The sequence below is a fragment of the Salmo salar genome, chromosome ssa19 (genome assembly GCF_905237065.1).
Source record: "Salmo salar chromosome ssa19, Ssal_v3.1, whole genome shotgun sequence".
Taxonomy (NCBI): domain Eukaryota; kingdom Metazoa; phylum Chordata; class Actinopteri; order Salmoniformes; family Salmonidae; genus Salmo; species Salmo salar.
The window spans coordinates 59,747,710-59,770,954 of NC_059460.1; the positions used below are offsets into that span (position 1 = coordinate 59,747,710).

General features: G+C 43.1%; 1 protein-coding gene across 6 annotated transcripts; it reads right to left on the reverse strand.

Moving 5' to 3' along the window:
* Positions 1-276: 276 nt before the first annotated feature.
* dbf4b (DBF4B-CDC7 kinase regulatory subunit) lies at positions 277-22,372 on the reverse strand. Of its 6 annotated transcripts, none has more exons than XM_014158781.2 (12): positions 22,212-22,372; positions 11,616-11,791; positions 11,190-11,399; positions 10,898-10,948; positions 10,628-10,697; positions 10,258-10,322; positions 9,990-10,035; positions 9,812-9,857; positions 3,731-3,862; positions 3,374-3,554; positions 3,020-3,156; positions 277-2,004 (listed from the first exon to the last, which is right to left on the reverse strand). In XM_014158781.2, the coding sequence occupies exons 2-12, from the start codon at positions 11,769-11,771 to the stop codon at positions 354-356; spliced, it is 2,745 nt and encodes a 914-aa protein (XP_014014256.1). In that variant the 5' UTR covers positions 11,772-11,791; positions 22,212-22,372; the 3' UTR covers positions 277-353. The 6 variants fall into 6 exon arrangements, with proteins under 6 accessions (XP_014014256.1, XP_014014255.1, XP_014014257.1 ...); XM_014158780.2 differs by having other exon boundaries at positions 11,616-11,812; XM_014158782.2 differs by having other exon boundaries at positions 3,374-3,512; positions 11,616-11,832.
* Positions 22,373-23,245: the final 873 nt, after the last annotated feature.

The window sequence follows — 23,245 nt, forward strand, 5'->3', positions numbered from 1 at the left end:
GCTGCTGAAAGACAAAAGTCTGCATGAGACAAAATATGGCCTGGGTGCTTTAATTATTAAAGGATCAGGGATGGGCCCAGAAACACAAGGCCATAGGATCCTCATCAGGTCCTCGTAAGTCAGTGTTATAAGGACGTAATTGCGGCATTCTGCAGTAATACATCATGAATAATCCGTCAATTTTTGGGTAGATGCCTGACAAATACAAGCTTCAACGTCAATGTTATTTAGTTGCGATGTTTGTTGTTATGTCTGTTCACTTTGTTTGACGACTTCATATGTAAAACCACTTAGGTTTATGTATTGGGACTTCGATGGGTCAAGTAATCAACCCTTCTCCCGTCATTCCCGAGTCAGTGCCGAGTCACTTCTAGACTTTCCATTATAGTCTTGGAAAACACTAGAGAGGGGTCCGGCGGCAGGGTGAGGGGCTGCTGCAACACAGCGCACAGATGCGACTCATAGCTGGTGTCGTGCAGCGTCCAGGTGCTGCAGGGTCTCTGTAGTAGCTCCAAGTCCAGCTGCTGGTGGTGGCTCCCCGCTGGTTGCGGAAGGGAAAGGGTGGAAGGGGTGGAAGGGGCGGAGGTGGCGGCAGGGGGGCCGAGGCGGGACATGAGATCGCATTCCCAGTCCGAGTCCGAGTCGGAGGGGATGGCCAGGTCGGGAAGCAGGGCAGACTCGATAAAGACAGAGGTGACGGACTGGGAGTGGCAGGGGTTGGAGTCCTGGCTGGAGGCAGGGCAGTGGGTTGGTCTATCTGAAGGGTGGTGAAGAAGCTGGGGAGGGAAAGATGCACTGATGTTTGGAGTTACTGTGGCGTGCTGCTGTAGAACACCCCCGTCCATGAAGATGGAATGATCCATATGACCTGACGGATTGCCTGTGGACTTCACAGGAAGCCTTGGGAAGCTCCTTGTATTAGAGCGAGCGGATGTGGCAAAAGAATGGCGGTTTGTACCAAACACTTCCACTGGAGGCCAACTGGTTATCTTGTCCACCTTCATCGAAGGACATATTGCATGGCCCGGGCCAAAAATGGGCACAGAGTGATAGTGGTTGGCTGCTCGGATGCCCACACCGTTCCCAACTTTGTTTATGCTCTCTTGTGTCATTGTTGGCACCAGTGATATTCCCTTCACTTCCAGCTGATCTGGGGTTGGTCTTTGTTCTGCAGTTCCTAGTTCTTTGGGCAGGGAGTAGGCCTTAGCCACAAGCTCATTGTCAGTATATGTGGATAGGACTAAGGGCTGGTGTTCCTTCCTTGTCCAACCAGCACTGTTGAAGCCCCAGATGGGTTTTGATTTGTGACGGTTGGCCAGGGAGGTCCTTCTCCTCTTGCAGGCCTCGGTGTCAGGACTGACTGATCGGCTGCGTTTCTTCGGGTTCGCTGCAGTGATCCAGAGCCGAGGAAGGGAGCGAGACCGACCTGGGACAGTCTGAGGGACTGGTTCCACCTCTGCGGATGCTGACAGATGGCTGTCAATCTCCATATCTTTCCCCTCTGTGGGATGGTGAGGAGTGGGGGGCTGAAGCAGGACCTGGGGGCTGAGGACCGGGGGCTGAGAGTAGGGGCTGTCGGGTTGGGACATGGGCTCAAAGGGAAACATGGTTTTAGGGCTGAGGACAGGAGGCTGGGAGTAGGGGCTGGGGGGCTGGCATTGGGTGTTGGGGGAGAGGGGCTGGGAGTGGTTTGGTAGAGGGGCTAGGGTGGGGGACTGACAAAGGGTGTCGGGGGAGGGAGGGTGGTTGTCAGGGCAGGAGGAGAGAGGCTGGGGGAGGGATGGCAGGAGGAGTAGGCTGGGGGTGTCAGGGCAAGGGGAGAGAGGCTGAGCATGGGATGACAGGGGGACTAGGCTCGGAGTGGGAGGGCTTGGATCCGGGTCCAGGGTGTTGGACGGTGAGCCTTGGGTAAGCAGGGCCTGGATGGCATGCTCCGTCTCACTGTGCGTCTGCATCTCAGAGGGGCTGTGGGGCAGTTGTAGTAGAAGTGGGGGAGTCTCCAACCTGATAGGGCAGCAGAATGCACAAAACCACTTGTAGAAGATCATTTATTAAGAGAACATTTCTGAGAAATAACCATGGTACATGTGAATGGTATGGCACAATGTTTAGTGATTTTAGTTGGATCACATTATAGTAGCAGGGTACTTCTAAACCGTGTTAGCATTGTCTTACGCCAGATAGCGTGACGATTCCGCCTGCACCGTTATGTCTCGTATCGTGCAAAGAGTAATAGGATAGATGAAAAGTAGTTAGTCTACAATGTGCTGTCATAACATTGAAAAATATTACCTAGGTAATATTGTCTGCTAAACCCCATGTCTGCCTCAAAACAGTCTGAATTAATCTAAGCTAAAACAATAAATCTGTATAATGTTGGCGGTTTTTTTGAAGTCTTAGTTACAACATTTTTAGCTCAGGAGTTTAGTGCTTCAAGGATGGAGAAGTATTTCTGAAGTTTGACAATTTCACGATGAAGCAGCTGCCTGTTCTGCCGCGAGTCAGTGCAGTAGCTTCCAGAGTCAACTGCTGCTGCGCTCAGCTGACCCAACGTTGCAAAGTAGCTAATCGAACGAGGAGAAACAAGCTGACTAATTTCTGACAACAGTCCCTCTTCATTTTGGGACAGCGTGTCTAGCTACAACTTCAGGGTAATTTAAAACAAGCTAAGCATGTCACTAAAGGTCTATGTCAGTAAACTAGCTACAACAAGTTAGCTAAGCAGCTGATCAAGACACTGGCGGCCATCATTTTTGCAGGAGGTATTATTGACTCACTGTCACAATGTGTAATTTAGCCTGTTTCATAAATAGCCATAGGAGAGCGCAATAATTTCAGAAATTAGGAAGTTTCAATTTTCTATGGAAGATGCTTTCTGATATTAGATTTTGAATAGGAGTCCCACAACATATTAGTTCAATGACTTACAAGACCGGTCTGTTGAGGGACGAGCGTTGCGTAGGAGTGACGCCAATGGACGTAAGACAATGCCATGTTAGTGGACAGGCCTGGCTCTCACCTGAGCAGTGTTGAGGATGCTGACTCTGGGGCTGGACAGGGGGCGAAGCCCGGTTCCATGTCAGCCACCAGCTGGTCCACCAGGCTGTAGTGGGAGGGGTCTTGCACAAAGCCACGATGCTGAGCCGACTGCAAGTGCTGCCAGACAAGAGTTAACGTAGTGAGGAGAGTGAAAGAAAGACAAAATATTGACATTGAAAAAAACAGACAGAATACACAGACAAAACACAAGCTTACAGACAAACCATTAACAAAGACAAAAACACTGACATTAACAGACAGACAAAAAGACACAGACAAAAACATTGACAAAACAGAGACAAAAAAAAAACACAGACTCGGATACAGGTCTTACCTCATCCTGGTCCTTAAAGGGTTCATGACAGCACTCGCAGTAGCCCAGGTTCTTTTTGCGTGCCCGGCAAAGTGAGGGGTTGCGTGGGAGAGGGCTTCGAGGGTTGTCCTGGCTTGTACTCAAACTCTTAATTATCTGTCTATTTAATGGTGTGGGGGGAAAAGTTTGAAGTTTCTTCCCTCTGTATAAAAAGGCACAGATGTATTGTCTGAACCATATAATGTGAACGCCAACGCTAATCGGACACCAACATCAAAAGAGCACTATTCCTGGGCTGTTGTAGAGATAAAAACCAACAATGGCCGAGTTCCAAGGCCAGTAAGGTTAGGCTTGTGGCCTGTTCACAGTGTGTTATACCTGGCTTTTTTTTGTTCCTCCTCCTTGACTCTCTCAGGCTGGGGGGGTGCAGGGGGTTCAAAAGGACTGAACCTGCCAGAGTAGCACAGAGTGGGGAAGGCCATGGACTGCATGTGCAGGGCCTTGTATTTCCTGGTTCCATAACAAATAGGAGAGAGAATTGGATACTATAATTAGATCTAAGGTGAAAGTCATTGCACAGCAGAAAATATACACTTGCATAACGCTAGGTTTGATTACACTGTGCATGACCACATGCATTTGGAATGTATTCAGACCCCTCAACTTTTCCCACATTTTATTACAGCCTTATTCTAAAAATGTATTAAATAGTTTTTCCCCCCCTCAATCTACACACAACACCCCATAATGACAAAGCAAAAACAGGTTTTTCTAAATGTTTGCAAATTTATTTGGAGAGTTTCTCCCATTCTTCTCAAGCTCTGTCAGGTTGGAGGGGAACGTCGCTACACAGCTATTTTCAGGTCTCCAGAAATGTGCGATCGGGTTCAAGTCCAGGCTCTGGCTGGGCCACTCCTGCATTGTCTTGGCTATGTGCTTAGGGTCGTTGTCCTGTTGAAAGGTAAACCGTCGCCCCAGTCTGAGGTCCTGAGCACTCTGGAGCATGTTTTCATCAAGGATCTTTCCCTCAATCCTGACTAGTCTCCCAGTCCCTGCTGCCGAAAAACACCCCCACAGTATGATGCTGCCACCACCATGGTTCACCATAGGGATGGTGCCAGGTTTCCTCCAGACGTCACGCTTGGCATTCAGGCCAAAGAGTTCAATCTTGGATTCATCAGACCAGAGAATCTTGTTTCTCATGGTCTATGAGTCCTTTAGGTGCCTTTTGGCAAACTCCAAGTGGGCTGATGAATGGCTTCCGTCTGGCCACTCTACCATAAAGGCCTGATTGGTGGAGTGCTGCAGGGATGGTTGTTCTTCTGGAAGGTTCCGAATGCACTTTAAATACTGTACACTGCAGTAAGGTCTTAGCCTTGACTTGTATCAAACAGACCCCAACTAAGACCTGTGTTGTGTTCAGTAGGTACAAAAAGTTAGAAATCGCTCAGAAAGAGAGTACCATCTGTCCAATAAGAAATTCTTGATTCCCATTGAATGTTTTGCTACGGTGTGTCCTAATGAACATGACCTAGCAAACAACCAAACGGGTTTAGCCGTCACAGCCCACTGGCTCAATTTCTCATGGAATGGGCCCAGTACCTTAGCTGAGCAGGCATGGCCCTGTAATTAGCTTAAATGATACGGCTGCTGAAAATTGCTTTTAGCACATTGAGTCCCCCTTCGTGTCCATTGAATCCAATGCAGGGCTGCTTGCAAAGGCAAGGTGGAACAGAAGAAACCGTATCCTCCGCTTGAGCCCTGGGCTCCCAGGGAGCAGCCCGAATGCCTGTCTCACTGATGGCACTCGTCACATTACCTAACAGTCAGGGGAGTTCTAAAAGTTCAATTACGGAAATCAGCCTGGCTGAAACACTAGCCTCCTAAGCTAGCATCGGGTGGGGTGGTGGAGAGGATATACAAAGGCCAGGGGCAGAGCATCACCACCTGTGACGTGCAGTCGTGGTAGGCAAGTGCCCTGTGATAATCTACTTTTAAAAAGCTGTCATGAAATCCAAATAAAATTGTCATTCTTTATCTGTTTTTTCTCAAATGATTCTGGCGGTATTTATGCTCAAACCCTCAAAATGTGCTAAAACTGCATCAAAACCTCAGGAAAGGTGCCAGGGTATTCATTCTTTCCAGCCATTCAAATCCATTAATATCCTTTACATGTGCAGCCTTTCCTGACTACAGTCATTGTGAATGGACAGGGTCAGCATAGGTGTTGCTGCTTTGTCTAGCTTGGAAGTAGCTTCATTCGAGCCAATTTCATATTTTGCACATGCGTATTGCCTGGTGTAAGCTGAGCAACATTTGTCTGTGTCTACATAATTTGGCGCTCGCATCCCTTGAACTGAACAAAGCTAGCAAAAACAACCTGTCAACTGGGCACTATTGCACCTCGAACAATTTTCCAAGTTGGAATAATGTAACGTACCGTTTGGAATAGAGGTCGGCCGATTAATCGGAATGGCCGATTAATTATGGCCGATTTCAAGTTTTCATAACAATCGGAAATCTTTTTTTTTTTTTTTTTTGACCTTTATTTAACTAGGCAAGTTAGTTAAGAACACATTCTTATTTTCAATGATGGCCTAGGAACGGTGGGTTAACTGCCTTGTTCAGGGGCAGAACAACAGATTTTTACCTTGTCAGCTCAGGGATTCAATTTTACAACCTTACGGTTAACTAGTCCAACGCTCTAACCACCTGCTTTATATTGCACTCCACGAGGAGCCTGCCTGTTACACGAATGCAGTAAGAAGCCAAGGTAAGTTGCTAGCTAGCATTAAACTTATCTTATAAAAAACAATCAATCATAATCACTAGTTAACAACACATGATTGATGATATTACTAGTTTATCTAGCCTGTCCTGCGTTGCATATAATCGCTTAGGTACACGTTGCTCCAACTATAAACATCAATGCCTTTCTTAAAATCAACACACAAGTATATATTTTTAAACCTGCATAGTTAGTTAATATTGCCGGCTAACATGAATTTATTTTAACTAGGGAAAATGTGTCACTTCTCTTGCAAACAGAGTCAGGGTATATGCAGAAGTTTGGGCCGCCTGGCTCGTTGCGAACTGTGAAGACTATTTCTTCCTAACAGCCGACTTCGCCAAACGGGGGATGATTTAACAAAATCGCATTTGCGAAAAAAGCACAATCGTTGCACGACTGTACCTAACCATAAACATCAATGCCTTTCTTAAAATCAATACACAGAAGTATATATTTTTAAACCTGCATATTTAGCAAAAGAAATCCAGGTTAGCAGGCAATATTAACCAGGTGAAATTGTGTCACTGCACTTGCGTTCATTGCACGCAGAGTCAGGGTATATGCAACAGTTTGGGCCGCCTGGCTCGTTGCAAACTAATTTGCCAGAATTTTACGTAATTATGACATAACATTGAAGGTTGTTCAATGTAACAGGAATATTTAGACTTAGGGATGCCACCAGTTAGATAAAATACGGAACGGTTCCATATTGCAGGAAAAACGTTTTGTTTTCGAGGTGATAGTTTCCGGATTCGACCATATTAATGACCTAAGGCTCATATTTCTGTGTGTTATTATGTTATAATTAAGTCTATGATTTGATATAGCAGTCTGACTGAGCGATGGTAGGCACCAGCAGGCTCGTAAGCGTTCATTCAAACAGCAATTTTGTGTGTTTGCCAGCAGCTCTTCGCAATGCATTGCGCTGTTTATGACTTCAAGCCTGTCAACTCCCGAGATTAGGCTGGTGCAACCGATGTGAAATGGCTAGCTAGTTAGCCGGGTGCGCGCTAATAGCGTTTCAAACATCACTCGCTCTGAGACTTGGAGTAGTTGTTCCCCTTGCTCTGCATGGGTAACGCTGCTTCGAGGGTGGCTGTTGTCGATGTGTTGCTGGTTCGAGCCCAGGTAGGAGCGAGGAGAGGGGCGGAAGCTATACTGTTACACTGGCAATACTAAAGTGCCTATAAGAACATTCAATAGTCAAAGGTAGATGAAATACAAATCGTATAGAGAGAAATAGTCCTATAATTCCTATAACTACAACCTAAAACTTCTTACCTGGGAATATTGAAGACTCATGTTAAAAGGAACCACCAGCTTTCATTAGGTTCTCATGTTCTGAGCAAGGAACGTAAACGTTAGTGCACTTTTACTTTCTTTTCCAACACTTTGTTTTTGCATTATTTAAACCAAATTGAACATGTTTCATTATTTATTTGAGGCTAAATTGATTTTATTGATGTATTATATTAAGTTAAAATAAGTGTTCATTCAGTATTGTTGTATTTGTCATTATTACAAATAAATAAAAATAATTTTAAAAAAATTAAAAAAATTATATATATATAAAAAAAATACAAAATAAAATAATACAAAAAAAAATCAAATCGGCATCAGGCCCTTTTGGTCCTCCAATAATCGGCATCGGCGTTGAAAAATCATAATCGGTCGACCTCTAGTTTGGAACATCAGAGTGGAAGAGCAGAACGTCAACTACAATGAAAGTAAGACCAGACAGAGGCAGCATACAGGAGCTCTACACACAAGACCTGACATGCAATCACCATGTACTGGACTGTCCACTTGTCTGAAACGTCATTAACAATTCATACCTTTTACCAAGACTTTTACACATATTAGACATTTACTTTTGCTTTGTGGACATAATGGGCCTTGGTGATGCATCTCCCACAACCGTGGGCCTGCTGTGCGCATACAGAATAAAATAATGGACATGGGGTTCTGCTGTGACTTTTACAACTCTGTTCTTCTGGTGAACCTCTGTGACAGACTTCAATGTACAAGTAATGGTAGGCCTAAATGCATTTTCCCCTGGCAATTTGAAGGTTAGACTACTGTTGAATCAGACAACATCCCTTTGAAGCTAGAATTTTGTTTTGATGAGCCACTTTCCCAACATTTTCAGCTGCATTGTTCGGTAATTTCGATTGTTGATATGAAAATGGCATTAGAACCGTATTTTATCGTGTGTGTGTGTGTGTGTGTGTGTGTGTGTGTTTGCGCATTGGAAGAATTGTAAATCCATTGTGAAAGGCTATTGAGTTTGCGTTGTGAATTATTCTGATGAAATGTGTCCATATATTGGTCTTTTAGTGCCACCTATCAGTTGTAACTGTTGATGCAATGTCGGTCTATGGCCGAGCTAGCAGTGTATCATTTTGTCGGATGAAATTGAAATATGCCGCTATGTACAGTGCCTTCGTTAAGTACTCAGACCCCTTGACTTTTTCCACATTTTGCTATGTTACAGCCTTATTCTAAAATGGATGTAATATAAAATAAATATTATAAATCCTCAGCAAAACTACACACAATACCCCATACCTTATTTACATAAGTATTCAAATGTGATATTTTTTTATAAATAAGCAAAAGATTCTGAAATCCTATCATTGCTTTGTCATTATGGTGTATTGTGTGTAGATTCATGAGGGGGGAAAACAATTTAATCAATTTTAAAATAAGGCTGTAACGTAACAAGATGTGGAAAAAGTCAAGGGGTCTGAATACTTTCCAAAGGCGCTGTATTTTGGCTACATTGGTAATAACATTTGGTGAAAATTATTTGTACATTTCAGTTAATAGCCTGTTACACTGGTTGTTGGAGCCATCTGTTGTATGGTTAACTTGGCCTTCATCAAGGTGTATCTGTGAGTAAACCTGGCTTTGATACTAGCCAGTGCTGACCCAGCCATCCAGCTCACCGCACATCACTGATCACCACCCACATTGTGGTTTCAGAGTGATTAGCTGGCAAACTGTGGACTGCTTCTGTTCCAAGACTCAGCTACTATGTCTTACTAGGGAGTTAGCCATCCTGCCTAGACCTCCACCTCTTCCTTGACCTCCTGATAAACACCAAGGTTGCAGTTCGACTATGCTTCTCCCGATAGTGTTTACTCATTGATTTCAAAGGAATAGACTGGTGTAAGGAACATGGTGGATGTTGGTATCTTTGTTCGGCTTGTACCAATTATTTTGCACACTTCGGGGAAGAGGGCAATGGGAATGCAACCCACCATTGTTATTCAGACTTTTGGCTAAACAAGAACAGCAGCGAGTCACCCCTCCACACTCTGCCCTCTTGGAGGTCATGATTCAATTTTAAAGGCCCATGCTAGCCAAGCTCCCCACTTGCTTTAGCTCCCACTCTGTGCAGGCCAGGCAGTTTCGGTAGAGGAGATGAGAGGGAAAGGGTTGGGAAAGATATCTTTACATGGGGAGGTGGGGGGGGTCAGGTGGAGTTGGCTTTTTGAAAGGGAAACTCGCACTGAGGAGCCACAAAGATCTTGCAGTGTCTTGTTGCACTTGGCCTTGAAATGCCCCCAGGACTGAGGAGATGGGATATAGCCTATTGCTTAGGAGCAGCTGAAGTGTGTGTGTGTGTGGGGGGGGGGCATGGAAAGGAGGAGAGAGGGACCCACCTGCTTGAATCCTCTACCTTCACATAGGGGGACTTCAAAGCACCAGCTGTGGACCAAGGGAGAAAGAAAATGCTGAAAAATATATTTGGCATCAATAGCATGAAAGTCAATGGAGTTACAAGACAGCACAGCACATTTCCATAGTCGAAAATAATAACATAGTTAAACATTCACTGACCTTTGATGACACGAGACACTGCAGGACACTTGTTTGGATTTTTCAGCTAAACCAAAAAAATGGGAAAAGGTTAACGTCAACCCTTTATTAATGGAAGTATTTCAAACAAGCAAATTACAAAAGTAACATTTTAAGCCTAACCATGCTTCTGGTGCAGACAGAGGTCCAATCTCTTTCTTTATAAAATACATGGATTTGTCAGTCCTCAGTGTAAAATAATAAATAAATTAGGACAGACGAGATCTAAGAGGTTGGTGTACCACATTACCTCAGTTTTCCTGCGTCTGGCCTTGGAGCTCTCCGCTGTCAACAGTTGGACATGCGTCAGGAGATCTTTATCTAAATTAAGGATCACATTTAATAATACGGCCCAGTCTTGGTAAGAGCCAAATAGCTCAGGCTAGACTAAGTAAATGATCTGACGCCATCTGCTGTCAGCTTAGGATCAATACAGCCCAACAGAATGAGGTTCCTTGGATATGTAAATTCCTGGGCGAAAATTTGACATGCAAACAGTAGGACACCTCAACACAAGGTGATCCTGTGGCAAACTGTGAGTAGTTAGTCAACCTAAAACAGGTATGAGTGATGAGAATGTGAGTTCCACATAGGCGTTTGCTTGGTAGTGAAAAGGATACCGTCCACGTGCACTATCTTGACTCCCCAGGAGCGGGCATTGGCCAAAACACTGTTCCCCTGAAGCCGTTCCTGAAAGATAAAACCATTGACAGTGTTTTCGTGTTACAAGGTCTAACAGCATGGGAAAATTAAGATCCATTACTACACATGGAAACCAACCGCAAGGCCATGACAACCCGTTTTCAAATCAACCTCTAGCCCTAACCCTGTCTAAGGGTAGGAGACAGTTTGGAATCAGGCCACAGAATCGACCTAATAAAAGCACTCACATTATTCCTAATAGCTTTCTCTAGCAGGGCCTTCCCACGGCTGCCACACACCTGCAGAAACAAAGAGCGCTGAGAATCCCCATACCAGTTCCTTTTAATACAAGCAGAAGCTCTTTAACACAATAAGGTCTACATCCAAGATGCAATAAATAAACTACAGAATATACAAAAATGCTATGATATTCTGTGAATAAAAATAGATATTACAGATGGTTTGATGTTAATGCACCACAAAGTAGGATAGGACAGCCATATGTGGATAGTCATATGGCACTGGGATGGAAGGCCATACCATTGGTCTGGGAGTGCCAGTGGCTGGACGCTGCTGCCTGGTGCTGGTCATGATGCTCTCTCTCGGTTTGGTGGAGCGGGGAGAGCTGTGACACTCCCCGGTCATCCCGTCTGACCCACCTCGGGTCATTTCGAACCTCTCGCTTCGGAGTCCCTCTAGGCTCCCAGTCACAACAAAGCTGACATCCTTATTCAGGAAACTCTCAATTCTCTGCAAACATTTTACAAAATAATGCCAAGTATCATTGCATGTATCATCATATCGCTGGAGTCCACCTTGAGGCTTAGCACTATAAAATCTGAAATGAAAATATATAGAAGTCTCTCGGTCTAATGTCTACTACAGAATAATTCCAGCATGTCAATGATCTAATGACTGACCCCCCCCCCATGCTTAATTTGCCACAATTCCTCCCAGCTTTCCTACCCCTCCGAGATGGGATATGGCCTCCGCAAGAAAGGCTGCAGGGCGACTCTTCACAGCATCCAGGTAGAAAGATTTCCCTTCCAGCTTTCTTCCCCCATGGCCAGGGGACAGCATACCCAAGAAGCGCCCTCCTGCCCCTGGTGGGGGCTGCTGCATGGTGGTCCTGTCCTGGTCCACTAACACCAAAAATGACTAGACTGCTGGTCGCAGGGACAAACTTAACAAACCAAGGCATATGGATAACACAAATAAACCTTGGCCTTAGAATCACCAATCAAATATCTTAGATTGTTCTGGCAATTCTCACATAGGAAATACAGTCGGAGGAAGGGATGTTTAGCATGCTTTTTATATTTGTATAACAAATCATTTGTTAGAAAAAAATTATGAAATTGGCAATTTTAGACCTATGCATGCCTCCTGTAAGACCCTTGAACAGTACATGATACAGACAACATCTTTGTCATCATTAAACTCCTTATAGTGTGCTGTAATATATGGAGTACATCTACATTCTGAAATATACATTTCACATAAATATATTCATATGAATATCTCAAAACTACACTCTTTGATTTTGTTCGTTTTAAGACATACTGTTTGGAACAATATACTCTACAAGTACACCACAAAGTGGGCTCTCTGCTAATTATGAAGTTCTGATACATTTTATGAGCACCACCAACGGGAACTCCCTCTGCTGGTGATTTGCTGAATGTGCAATCCTAAATGAGGAATGTGATTATTTCATGACCTACATATACATTTATAAAATGGGTCATATAATAAAAAATATCAGACCACTCTGGAAATCTTTACGTATGACTAGTATATTTTTAAATGTTGAATACATTTATATGAAAATGCATATTTCAGAATGTAGACATACTCCATATGTTACAGCACACTATAAAAGGTGTATGACGACACCAAAATGTTGTCTGTATCATGTACGGTAAGGTCTTACAGGAGGCATGTATAGGTCTATAAAGGGCCAATTGCATTATGATTTTAACAAAAATGGTTCGTGATACAAATGTAAAAAGCATGTTAAACATCTTTCCTCACAATAAAGTTCCTATATGAGAATTGCCAGAACAATCTGATATACCAAAAATATTTTTCGCTCCCATTCCGTTGGCAGAATGTGGAATCGCCTTGTAGCCCGAGTTAACTGTTTTGGTTAAGTAAATAAAGCACCATCTAACGTTAATCTGAGTGAAATGTATTTTCTCACTCGTCTCTAACTTTTACAGTAAAACAGAATCCAAACAGTCCCTTTACAAGTCACAATGTTGAATAAAGTTCATTTGAACTTACTCTACCCGTCTGCTGATTTCGTCCTTATTCAGTTGGAAATGTGTGACAAAATATCCACAGGAAAGTAATATTAACTGACCTCAAAACGCAGGTCTCTGTGTGTGGCTATCACGATTTGTTTGCTCATCCCTGATGCCCCGTACACATCGGGTATTTCATTACGCCATATGTCATCGTCATGCTCCCTCGTTCCGTTTCTGGATGGCGAATATGGGGTTCACAATGTAAGGAGAGAGATTACAATTATTTGGGGAGATTGCAAAATATGACCTTTTCATTCAAGACAGGAGAAACACACTGTTTCAGGTGATAATAAAACATGTTTTGTTTAGTTACTTTTTCCTCAACTTGTTTCTCTAACTTTCTATCAAGTCGAGCTAGTTTACGGAGCAGCTAGCTATTTCGTGAACTTGTTATTTTTTTAACGGCTCTTTACTGACTCGAGTGTCATGATTGGTTTTTCTGAGCGACTCACTAGTTCATTTTTGTCATTCGTTTGACCTGCTGGCAGCAATGACTGCAGGAGAATTAATAAGCGCTCCTTCGGCGCGGTGGCTCCAGATATGTGCTCTAACGAAACGAGTCTTAGTCGTTCTTTTGACTGAACGAGTCAAAAAGATCTGAGTCACTAAAAAGAGCCAAAGTTCGCATCACTACTAACTAAAAGCTAGGCTAGGTAGAAGAAACTGTAGGTAGCGACCGCCACCTAATAATTATAAGAAACAACTAAACGTCATAACCATCACAATATAGTAAAATGGGAGGAAACAGCCATATAATATATATTTTTAACAGCCAATGTGTATTATTTAACATTACTATTATGGTTAATCGTTTCGAAGTTGCTAGCTATCCCATAAAGCAATCGCACAAAACCACATATTTTTCTGTGGTTTGGTAACATCCTGTTCTTTTGACAGACTCTTGCTGAAGTTTTGCAACGAAGCCTTCAACAGCAAGGGGGCGCTGCTATATCACTCCTTTGCGGACAGTTCCCATTGAGATGAAGGACATCCTGCACAACGCAACGGACAGCTCAGATGTAATGTGAATGAAGCGTTATGCACTGTGAAACCCTCCCCATCTTCTCCGTCCAGTAGCGGAATGAGATTGTCAAAATCCAGAAGAATCCCTTTAATGCAATGAGGCTCTTTATCTACTTCCCCAGAGTCAGATGAACTCATGGATAACATTCGTGTGTCTGCGTGCAGTTTGAAGCAAGTTGCTAACTAGCGTTAGCGCAGAGATATAAAATTGGTATCCATGAGTCAATCGGACTTCCATCTGTAACGCCAAAATGAATAGATTTGAGACGATTTCCGGTATGCCGGCCGTAAGGTAGTCAGGTGAAGGTGATCCGTTTGGAATTCCCTTCCTTTATGAAAAGTATGCCTCTTAAAATTAAATTGAAAATAACTTCACCAACATCAAGAAATAACTGAAAAGTTATGTTGGCAACTGCATGTTATGGCAAATACTAAACCTAGAAAGAGAAACAAACAGCGAAACATGGCCATTGACCAAGAAGCTGACGACTTGTCTAAAGTGAGTTTAGAGACACTACTAACAGAAATTAGAACTGGCAAGAATAAACTGTTTAAACAGGTAAAGAAAATATCCAATGATATCAAATAAATCAAAACTGATATGACTGAACTGGGCAAACGCGTGGACAAGGCCGAAACTGGGTTAACCATGGGGGGGGGGGGGAAATCGCATGAGAAAAGCGTGGATTAACAAAAAGACCAAAACAGGATGGAGGACTTAAGTTTTGTAAATTTTCCCGAAAGCTGTTAAACAACCCAAAATGGAAGAATTACTGGAAAGGGTAATACCACAACTACTGAGCAAGTAGAACTTCGTACGGGCTACCAAAATGTAACGAGCAAATCGAACAGGCGGCCCGAGAGGGGACATGAGCAGCAAACCAAATGGACATTGTCGCAAAGTTCCTTAACTACAGGGAAAAAGGTAAAAGTTCTACAACTGGCCATCCAAGCCAAAAAGTCAGGAGTCGAACCTTTGATGTATGAGGACGATCAGATCAGGGTTTACATCGGCTTCTGGCTGATCTTTTTTTCTTAAAGCCTATAAATAAAACGGTTGCCTGCCAAAATGGCTAAATAATGATTTTCATTCATTGACGGAAAAACCAGTCGATGTAAATACAATTGACAGTCATGCTTATCAGTCTATAGGTTAACTTGCATAATTTAGTGGAAGACTGCGAAGGTAACCTGCCTAAATGACTACCGCCCTGTAGCACTCACGTCAGTAGCCATGAAGTGGTTTGAAAGGCTGGTCATGGCTCACAACACCATCATCCCGAAAAGCCTACACTCACTCCAATTCACATACCGCCTAAACAGATCCACAGATGACGCAATCTCAATCGCACTACCATTTCCCACCTAGACAAAAGGAACACCTATGTGAGAATGCTGTTCATTGACTACAGCTCAGTGTGCAACACCATAGTGCCCACAAAGCTCATCACTAAGCTAAGGACCCTGGGACTAAACACCTCCCTCTGCAACTGGATCCTGGACTTCCTGACGGGCCACCCAGGGGTGGTAAGGGTAGGCAACAACACATCTGCCACGCTGGTCCTCAACACTGAAGCTCCCCAGGGGTGCGTGCTCAGTCCCCTCCTGTACTCCCTGTTCACCCACGACTGCATGGCCAGGCACGACTCCAACACCATCATTAAGTTTGCAGACGACACAACAGTGGTAGGCCTGATCACCGACAACGACAAGACAGCCTATAGGGAGGAGGTCAGAGACCTGGCCGGGTGGTGCCAGAATAACAATCTCCCTCAACGTAACCAAGACTAAGGAGATGATTGTGGACTACAGGAAAAGGAGCACCAAGCACGCCCCCCATTCTCATCGACGGGGCTGTAGTGGAGCAGGTTGAGAGCTTCAAGTTCCTTGGTGTCCACATCAACTACAAACTAGCATGGTCCAAACACACCAAGACAGTCGTGAAGAGGGCACGACAAAGCCTATTTCCCCCTCAGGAAACTAAAAAGATTTGGCATGGGTCCTGAGATCCTCAAAAGGTTCTACAGCTGCAACATCAAGAGCATCCTGACCGGTTGCATCACTGCCTGGTACGGCAATTGCTCGGCCTCCGACCGCAAGGCACTTCAGAGGGTAGTGCGTACGGCCCAGTACATCACTGGGGCAAAGCTGCCTGCCATCCAAGACCTCTACACCAGGCGGTGTCAGAGGAAGGCCCTAAAAATTGTCAAAGGCCCCAGTCATAGACTGTTCTCTCTACTACCGCATGGCAAGCGGTACCGGAGTGCCAAGTCTAGGACAAAAAGGCTTCTCAACAGTTTTTACCCCCACGCCATAAGACTCCTGAACAGGTAACCAAATGGTTACCCGGACTATTTGCATTGTGTCCCACCCCCCCAACCCCTCTTTTACACTGCTGCTACTCTCTGTTTATATTCATAGTCACTTTAACTATACATTCATGTACATACTACCTCAATTGGCCCGACTAACCAGTGCTCCCACACATTGGCTAAGCGGCTATCTGCATTGTGTCACACCACCCGCCAACCCCTCTTTTTACGCTACTGCTACTCTCTGTTCATCATATGCCTAGTCACTTTAACCATACCCACATGTACATACTACCTCAATAAGCCTGACTAACCGGTGTCTGTATATAGCCTTGCTACTCTTATTTTCAAATGTCTTTTTACTGTTGTTTTATTTCTTTACTTACCCACACACACCTTTTTTCGCACTATTGGTTAGAGTCTGTAAGTAAGCATTTCATTGTAAGGTCTACCTACACCTGTTGTATTCGGCGCACGTGACAAATAAACTTTGATTTAGTGGGTAAAGATGAGTGTGCTCCACAAGGAGAAGCGTTCCACAAGGATGCTGGCCCATGTTGATGACAATACTTCCACACAGTTGACTCACCACAGTTGAGTCAATTTGGCTGGATGTCTTTTGGGTGGTGGACTACTCTTGATACACACGGGAAACTGTTGAGTGTGAAAAACCCAGCAGCATTTCAGTTGACACATTCAAACCGGTGTGCCTGGCACCTACCACCATACCCCGTTCAAGGAAACTTAAATATTTTGTCTTGCCCAGTCACCCTCTGAATGGATTCAATTGTCATTTTTTTGTCAATGATCCACACACAATACTCTAATGTTAAAGTGGAAGAAAAATGTGATGATTTTTGGGGGGATAAGTCTCTAAGAGCTTCGGATACCTGAATTGTACAATACTTGTCCATATTCTTTTTTAAATTCGTCAATATTTATCAAGTTGGTTGTTGAGCATTGCAAGACTGCCATTTTCAAGTCTTGCCATCGATTTTCAAGCCTATTTAAGTCAAAACTGTAACTTGACATTCAGGAACATTCACCGTTGCCTTTGTAAGCAACTCCAGTATAGATTTGGCATTGTGTTTTAGGTTATTTTCCTGCTGAAAGGTGAATTTGTCTCCCAGTGTCTGTTAGAAAGCAGACCGAACCAGGATTTCCTCTAGGATTTTGGTTGTGCTTATTTCTATTATGTTTATTTTTATCCTAAATAATTCCCTGGTCCTTGCCGATGACAAGCATACCCATAACATGATGCAGCCACCACCATGCTTGACAACATTAAGAGTGGTACTCAGTAATGTGTTGTGTTTGCCCCAGTATTCAGACCTTCACTTTTTCCCAATTTTTGTTACAGGTGTTTAGAAAGGTTTGCAAATGTATGGCATGTCTTTTGGTTGAAATATCACATTTACATAAGTTGTCAGACCCTTTACTACTCAGTACTTTGTTTAAGCACCTTTGGCAGCGATTACAGCCTTGAGACTTCTTGGGTATGACGCTACAAGCTTGGCACACCTGTACGTGGGGAGATTCTCCGATACGTCTCTGCAGATCCTCTCAAGCTTTGTCAGGTTTGATGGGGAGCATCACTGCAAAGCTATTTTCAGGTCTCTGCAGAGATGTTCAAATCGGGTTCAAGTCCGGGCTCTGGCTAGGCCACACAAGGACTTTCAGAGACTTGCTCGAAGCCCCTTCTGCGTTGTCTTGGCTGTGTGCTTAGGGTCATTGTCCCATTGGAATGTGAACCTTCTCCCCAGCCTGAGGTCCTGAGCGCTCTGGAGTAGGTTCCGGTCATCTTTCCCTCAATCCTGACTAATCTCCCAGTCCCTGCTCCTGAAAAACATCCCCACAGCATGATGCTGCCACCACCATGCTTCACCATAGGGATGGTCCCAGGTTTCCTCCAGATCTGACACTTGGCATTTAGGCCAAAGAGTTTAATCTTGGTTTCATCAGACCAGAGAATCTTGTTTCTCATGGTCTGAGTCTTTTAGGTGCCTTTTGGCAAACTCCAAGTGGACAGTCATGTGCCTTTTACTGAGGAGTGGCTTTCATCTGGCCACTCTACCATTAAGGCCTGATTGGTGGACTGCTGCAGAGATGGTTGTCCTTCTGGAAGGTTCCCCCATCTCCACAGAGGAACTATATAGTTCTGTCAGAGTGACCATCTGGTTCTTGGTCACCGCCCTGACCAAGGCCCTTCTCCCCCGATTGCTCAGTTTGGCCCTGGGCGGCCAGCTGTAGGAAGTCTTGGTGGTTCGAAACTTCATCCATTTAAGAATGATGGAGGCCAGTGTTGTTAGGGGCCTTCAATGCTGAAGACATTTTTTGGTACTCTTCCCCAGATCTGTGCCTCGACACAATCTTGTCTTGGAGCGCTACAGACAATTCCGTCGACCTCATAGCTTGGTTTTGCTCTGACATGCACAGTCAACTGTGGGACCTTATATAGACAGGTGTGTGCCTTTCCAAATCATGGACAATCAATTGAATTTACCACAGGTCGACTCCAATCAAGAAGCATCTCAAGGATGATCAATGGAAACAGGACTCACCTGAGCTCAATTTTGAGTCTCATAACAAAGGGTCTGAATATGTCTGAAAATACTTTATTTTTATTTTTAATTTGTAATAAATTTGCAAAAACCTTTCCTCGCTTTGTCATTATGGGGTATTGTGTGTAGATTGATAGGGGACAAAAATAATTAATCAATTTTAGAATAAGGCTGTAACGTAACAAAATGTGGAAAAAGGGAAGGCGTCTGAATATATGCACTATAAATTAGATATTTCTGTATTTCATTTTCAATACATTTGCAAAAATGTCTAAAACCATGTTTTCCCTTTGTCATGGAGTAGTGTGTGTAGATGGGTGAGAAAGAAAATCAATGTAATCAATTTTGAATTCAGGCTGCAACAACAAAATATGGAATAAGTCAAGGGGTATGAATACTTTCTGAAGGCACTGTATCTAGCTGGCAAACATTTAGTTGTGAAATCCATACTGTAACTACATAATTTGGCACGTGCATAACAGTGAGTGAATCACAATGCTCCAGTCTCTGAGTGTGCTTGTAAACCAACCGCGTGACTGGGGACTACCGATAAGTGTCATAATAAAATGACGTGACCGGTGAAATGAATAACCCAATCTTCTTCATCTCCTAACATATTGCACACGTTGACACGTGCCGTCATCATTGCTTTGCACAAAAAGGGCTTCACAGGCAAGGATATTGCTGCCAGTAAGATTGCACAAAATCAACCATTTATCAGATCATCAAGAACTTCAAGGAGAGCGATTCAATTGTTGTGAAGGCTTCAGGGCGCCCAAGAAAGTCCAGCAAGCACCAAGACCTTCTCCTAAAGTTGATTCAGCCGCGGGATCGGGGCACCACCAGTACAGAGCTTGCTCAGGAATGGCAGCAGGCAGGTGTGGGTGCATCTACACGCACAGTAAGGCAAAGACTTTTGGAGGATGGCCTGGTGTCAATAAAGGCAGCAAAGAAGCCACTTCTCTCCAGGAAAAACATCAGGGACAGACTGATATTCTGCAAAAGGGTACAGGGATTGGACTGCTGAGGACTGGGTTAAAGTCATTAAAGTCATTTTCTCTGATGAATCCCCTTCCGATTGTTTGGGCCATCCGGAAAAATGCTTGTCCGGAGAAGACAAGGTGAGCGCTACCATCAGTCCTGTGTCATGCCAACAGTAAAGCATCCTGAGACCATTCATGTGTGAGGTTGCTTCTCAGCCAAGGGAGTGGGCTCACTTACAATTTTGCCTAAGAACACAGCCATGAATAAAGAATGGTACCAACACATCTTCCGAGAGCAACTTCTCCCAACCATCCAGGAACAGTTTGGTGACGAACAATGCCTTTTCCAGCATGATGGAGCACCTTGCCATAAGGCAAAAGTGATAACTAAGTGGCTCGGAGAACAAGACATTGATATTTTGGGTCCATGGCCAGGAAACTCCCCAGACCTTAATCCCATTGAGAACTTGTGGTCAATCCTGAAGAGGCGGGTGGACAAACAAAAACCCACACATTCTGACAAATTCCAAGCATTGATTATGCAAGAATGGGCTGCCATCAGTCAGGATGTGGCCCAGAAGTTAATTAACAGCATGCCAGGGCGGATTGCAGAGGTCTTGAAAAAGAAGGGTCAATACTGCAAATATTGACTCTGCATCAACTTCATGTAATTCTCAATAAAAACCTTTAACACTTATGAAATGCTTGTAATTATACTTCAGTAGTCCATAGTAACATCTGACAAAAATATCTAGACACTGAAGCAGCAAACTTTGAAAATTCATATTTGTGTCATTCTCAAAACTTTTGGCCATGACTGTACAATGACAGCTTACCCCGGCCAAACCCTAACGACGCTTTGCCAATTGTGCACCGCCCTATGGGACTCTCAATCACGGCCAGATGTAATACAGCCTGGAATATACTTAAGTACAGTGGTGTAAAGTAGTTAAGTAAAAATACTTTAAAGTACTACTTAAGTCGTTTTTTTGGATTATCTGTACTTTATTTTACTATTTATATTTGACTACTTTTACTTCACTACATCTCTAAAGAAAATAATGTACTTTTTACTCCATTTTTTCCTAACACCCAAAAGTACTAGTTACATTTTGAATGCTTAGCAGGACAGGAACATTTTAGAATTCACACATTTATCAAGAGAACACCCCTGGTTATCCCTACTGCCTCTGATCTGGCAGACTCACTAACACCAATGCTTCATTTGTAAATTATGTCTGAGTGTTTGAGTGTGCCCCTGGCTATCCATAAATAAAAATACAAAAAAATGGTAGCATCTGGTTTGTTTAAATAAGGAATGATTTATACTTTTACTTTTGATACTTATGTATATTTGAGCAATTACATTTACTTTTGATACTTTAGTATATTTAAATCCAAATACTTTTAGTCGTTTACTCAAGTAGTATTTTACTGGGTGACTTTCACTTTCTCGAGTAATTTTCTATTAGGGCATCATTACTTTTACTCATGTTTGATTGACAATTGGGTACTTTTTCCACCACTGCTTAAGTATATGTACACTTAAGTATACTTAGTACATAAGCATATTTAAGACCAAATACTTTTATATTTTTACTCAATTGGTATTCTACTGGGTGACTCACTTTTACTTGAGTCATTTCCTAAGAAGGTATCTTTACTTTAACTCAAGTATTGTGTTTTGTGTCTGTCACGTCTATGCTAACATGGCTAAAATTCGCTAGCTAAACAACTAACGATGTATATGATAGACAAGTGTTCATTCTGCAAATGTATTCGTTTTCATTTTATAAAGTTTACATATTGTCAACGATCCTTTGATTCTACGCCAACCCTGTCGGTTTTGTTCATGCATCGTTTTTTGGCTAAACAACCCACCTGTCTATACTTACCGAAGTCTTGCAGGTGTTTACATGGTTTTGCACATGTACCAGTTGAAATGTCAACTGCAGTACTGGCTGGCGCTCTAAAAAGTCGGGTTAACAATACTTTCATGTGGATATTTGTTTCACGTTTCGACCTGAATAAGGTCGGAGCAACCGCACAGAAACCGGAAGAGTAAGTTCAAATGTAACGTTAAGTATTCAACATTGTCGCTTGTAAGTGAACTTTCCACGTTTTTGTACTGCTTTAATTCATATTGGAGCCCAGAAATCTGTGATTTACAGTCGGGTCTATCAGGCAACTAACGTTAACTAGAGGGGCTCAATTCAGCATTTAACGGTAACTTGCAAACTTGTAGGACCTATGCATTCGAGGTTAGTTAGCTAACGTTAGTTACCTTCTATTTTATGTGGCTAGCTGCTAACTTTACGTTAGTTACAAAGGCTGAAACACACGACGTTAGCAACAGGCTTGTTATTTGACTTACCTTGCGTTGCAGAATTATCTAGCTAGTATTGTAATTTGCCGAATTTAAGTTTCCAATTTATATCACAACACTAGTTAGCTCTTTTAGCTACAACCGCCGGTTTTTACAGTCCATTGTTTTTCAAATTCCCCTGTCATCCGGGCAGTTGGGCATACTACGGCAAGCCAAGTAGGGCAAACAGTGTGGGCATGTAGGCGGAGGAGTTTTAGATAGGCCTATGCGATTTCAAATTATAGCACTACTGACCCTAGAATAGATATTCAATAAATAAAGTTCAATAAATAAATAATACATTTGTCATATCATACATTTGATCATTAGTTATTTATTTATGGGAAAATGAATAATAATAATCATAGTTAGTTTAACCAGAGAGGAAGAGGCGAAGCGAGAGTTTAATCCGCCCAAAATCTGTTCACGTTAAGCAGATCATTAATTATTAAGCAAGTGAGAGGTTTTTTTGTGTGGGGGGCAATGAGAGAGTTTAGACAATATAAAAATGTATTACTATTTTGATATGTGATGCTTATTTGATCTAATACAAGTTTTCCGTAATGCTTAGGTTGTTATGAGTGTACTGATAGTGTGATGCACATAACATCCCAGCAACTTTCAGAAAAAACATTTTATATCAGAGTTGTCCCTGAGATGGCCTATGCATATTCATAAGACTAGCAAGCATCTCACTCTCCATTGAATACAGGCAGTTGACATCAACACCCCTCATGGAATATTCAAAAAAAGTATTCAAATAACGAGATGTATCCACACGTCCAGAGGAATAGGCGGAAGCTTGATAGCCCACCGTTCTGCTCTGTGGACAACAAATCCCATTGCTAGGGCGGAGACACAAGCATCTCGTTATTATATCCAGTATCTCTGGTGTAACACAGAGACCTCATAATTGTATTGGCAAAACACGTGTTTTCACTTCATATGCAAGCTCTTCACAACAATTGTGTTTACATTTATCATAGGGTGGGAAATAGTAAGTAAATAGGACAATTCATTCCACTCCAAAAGAAAACACACAA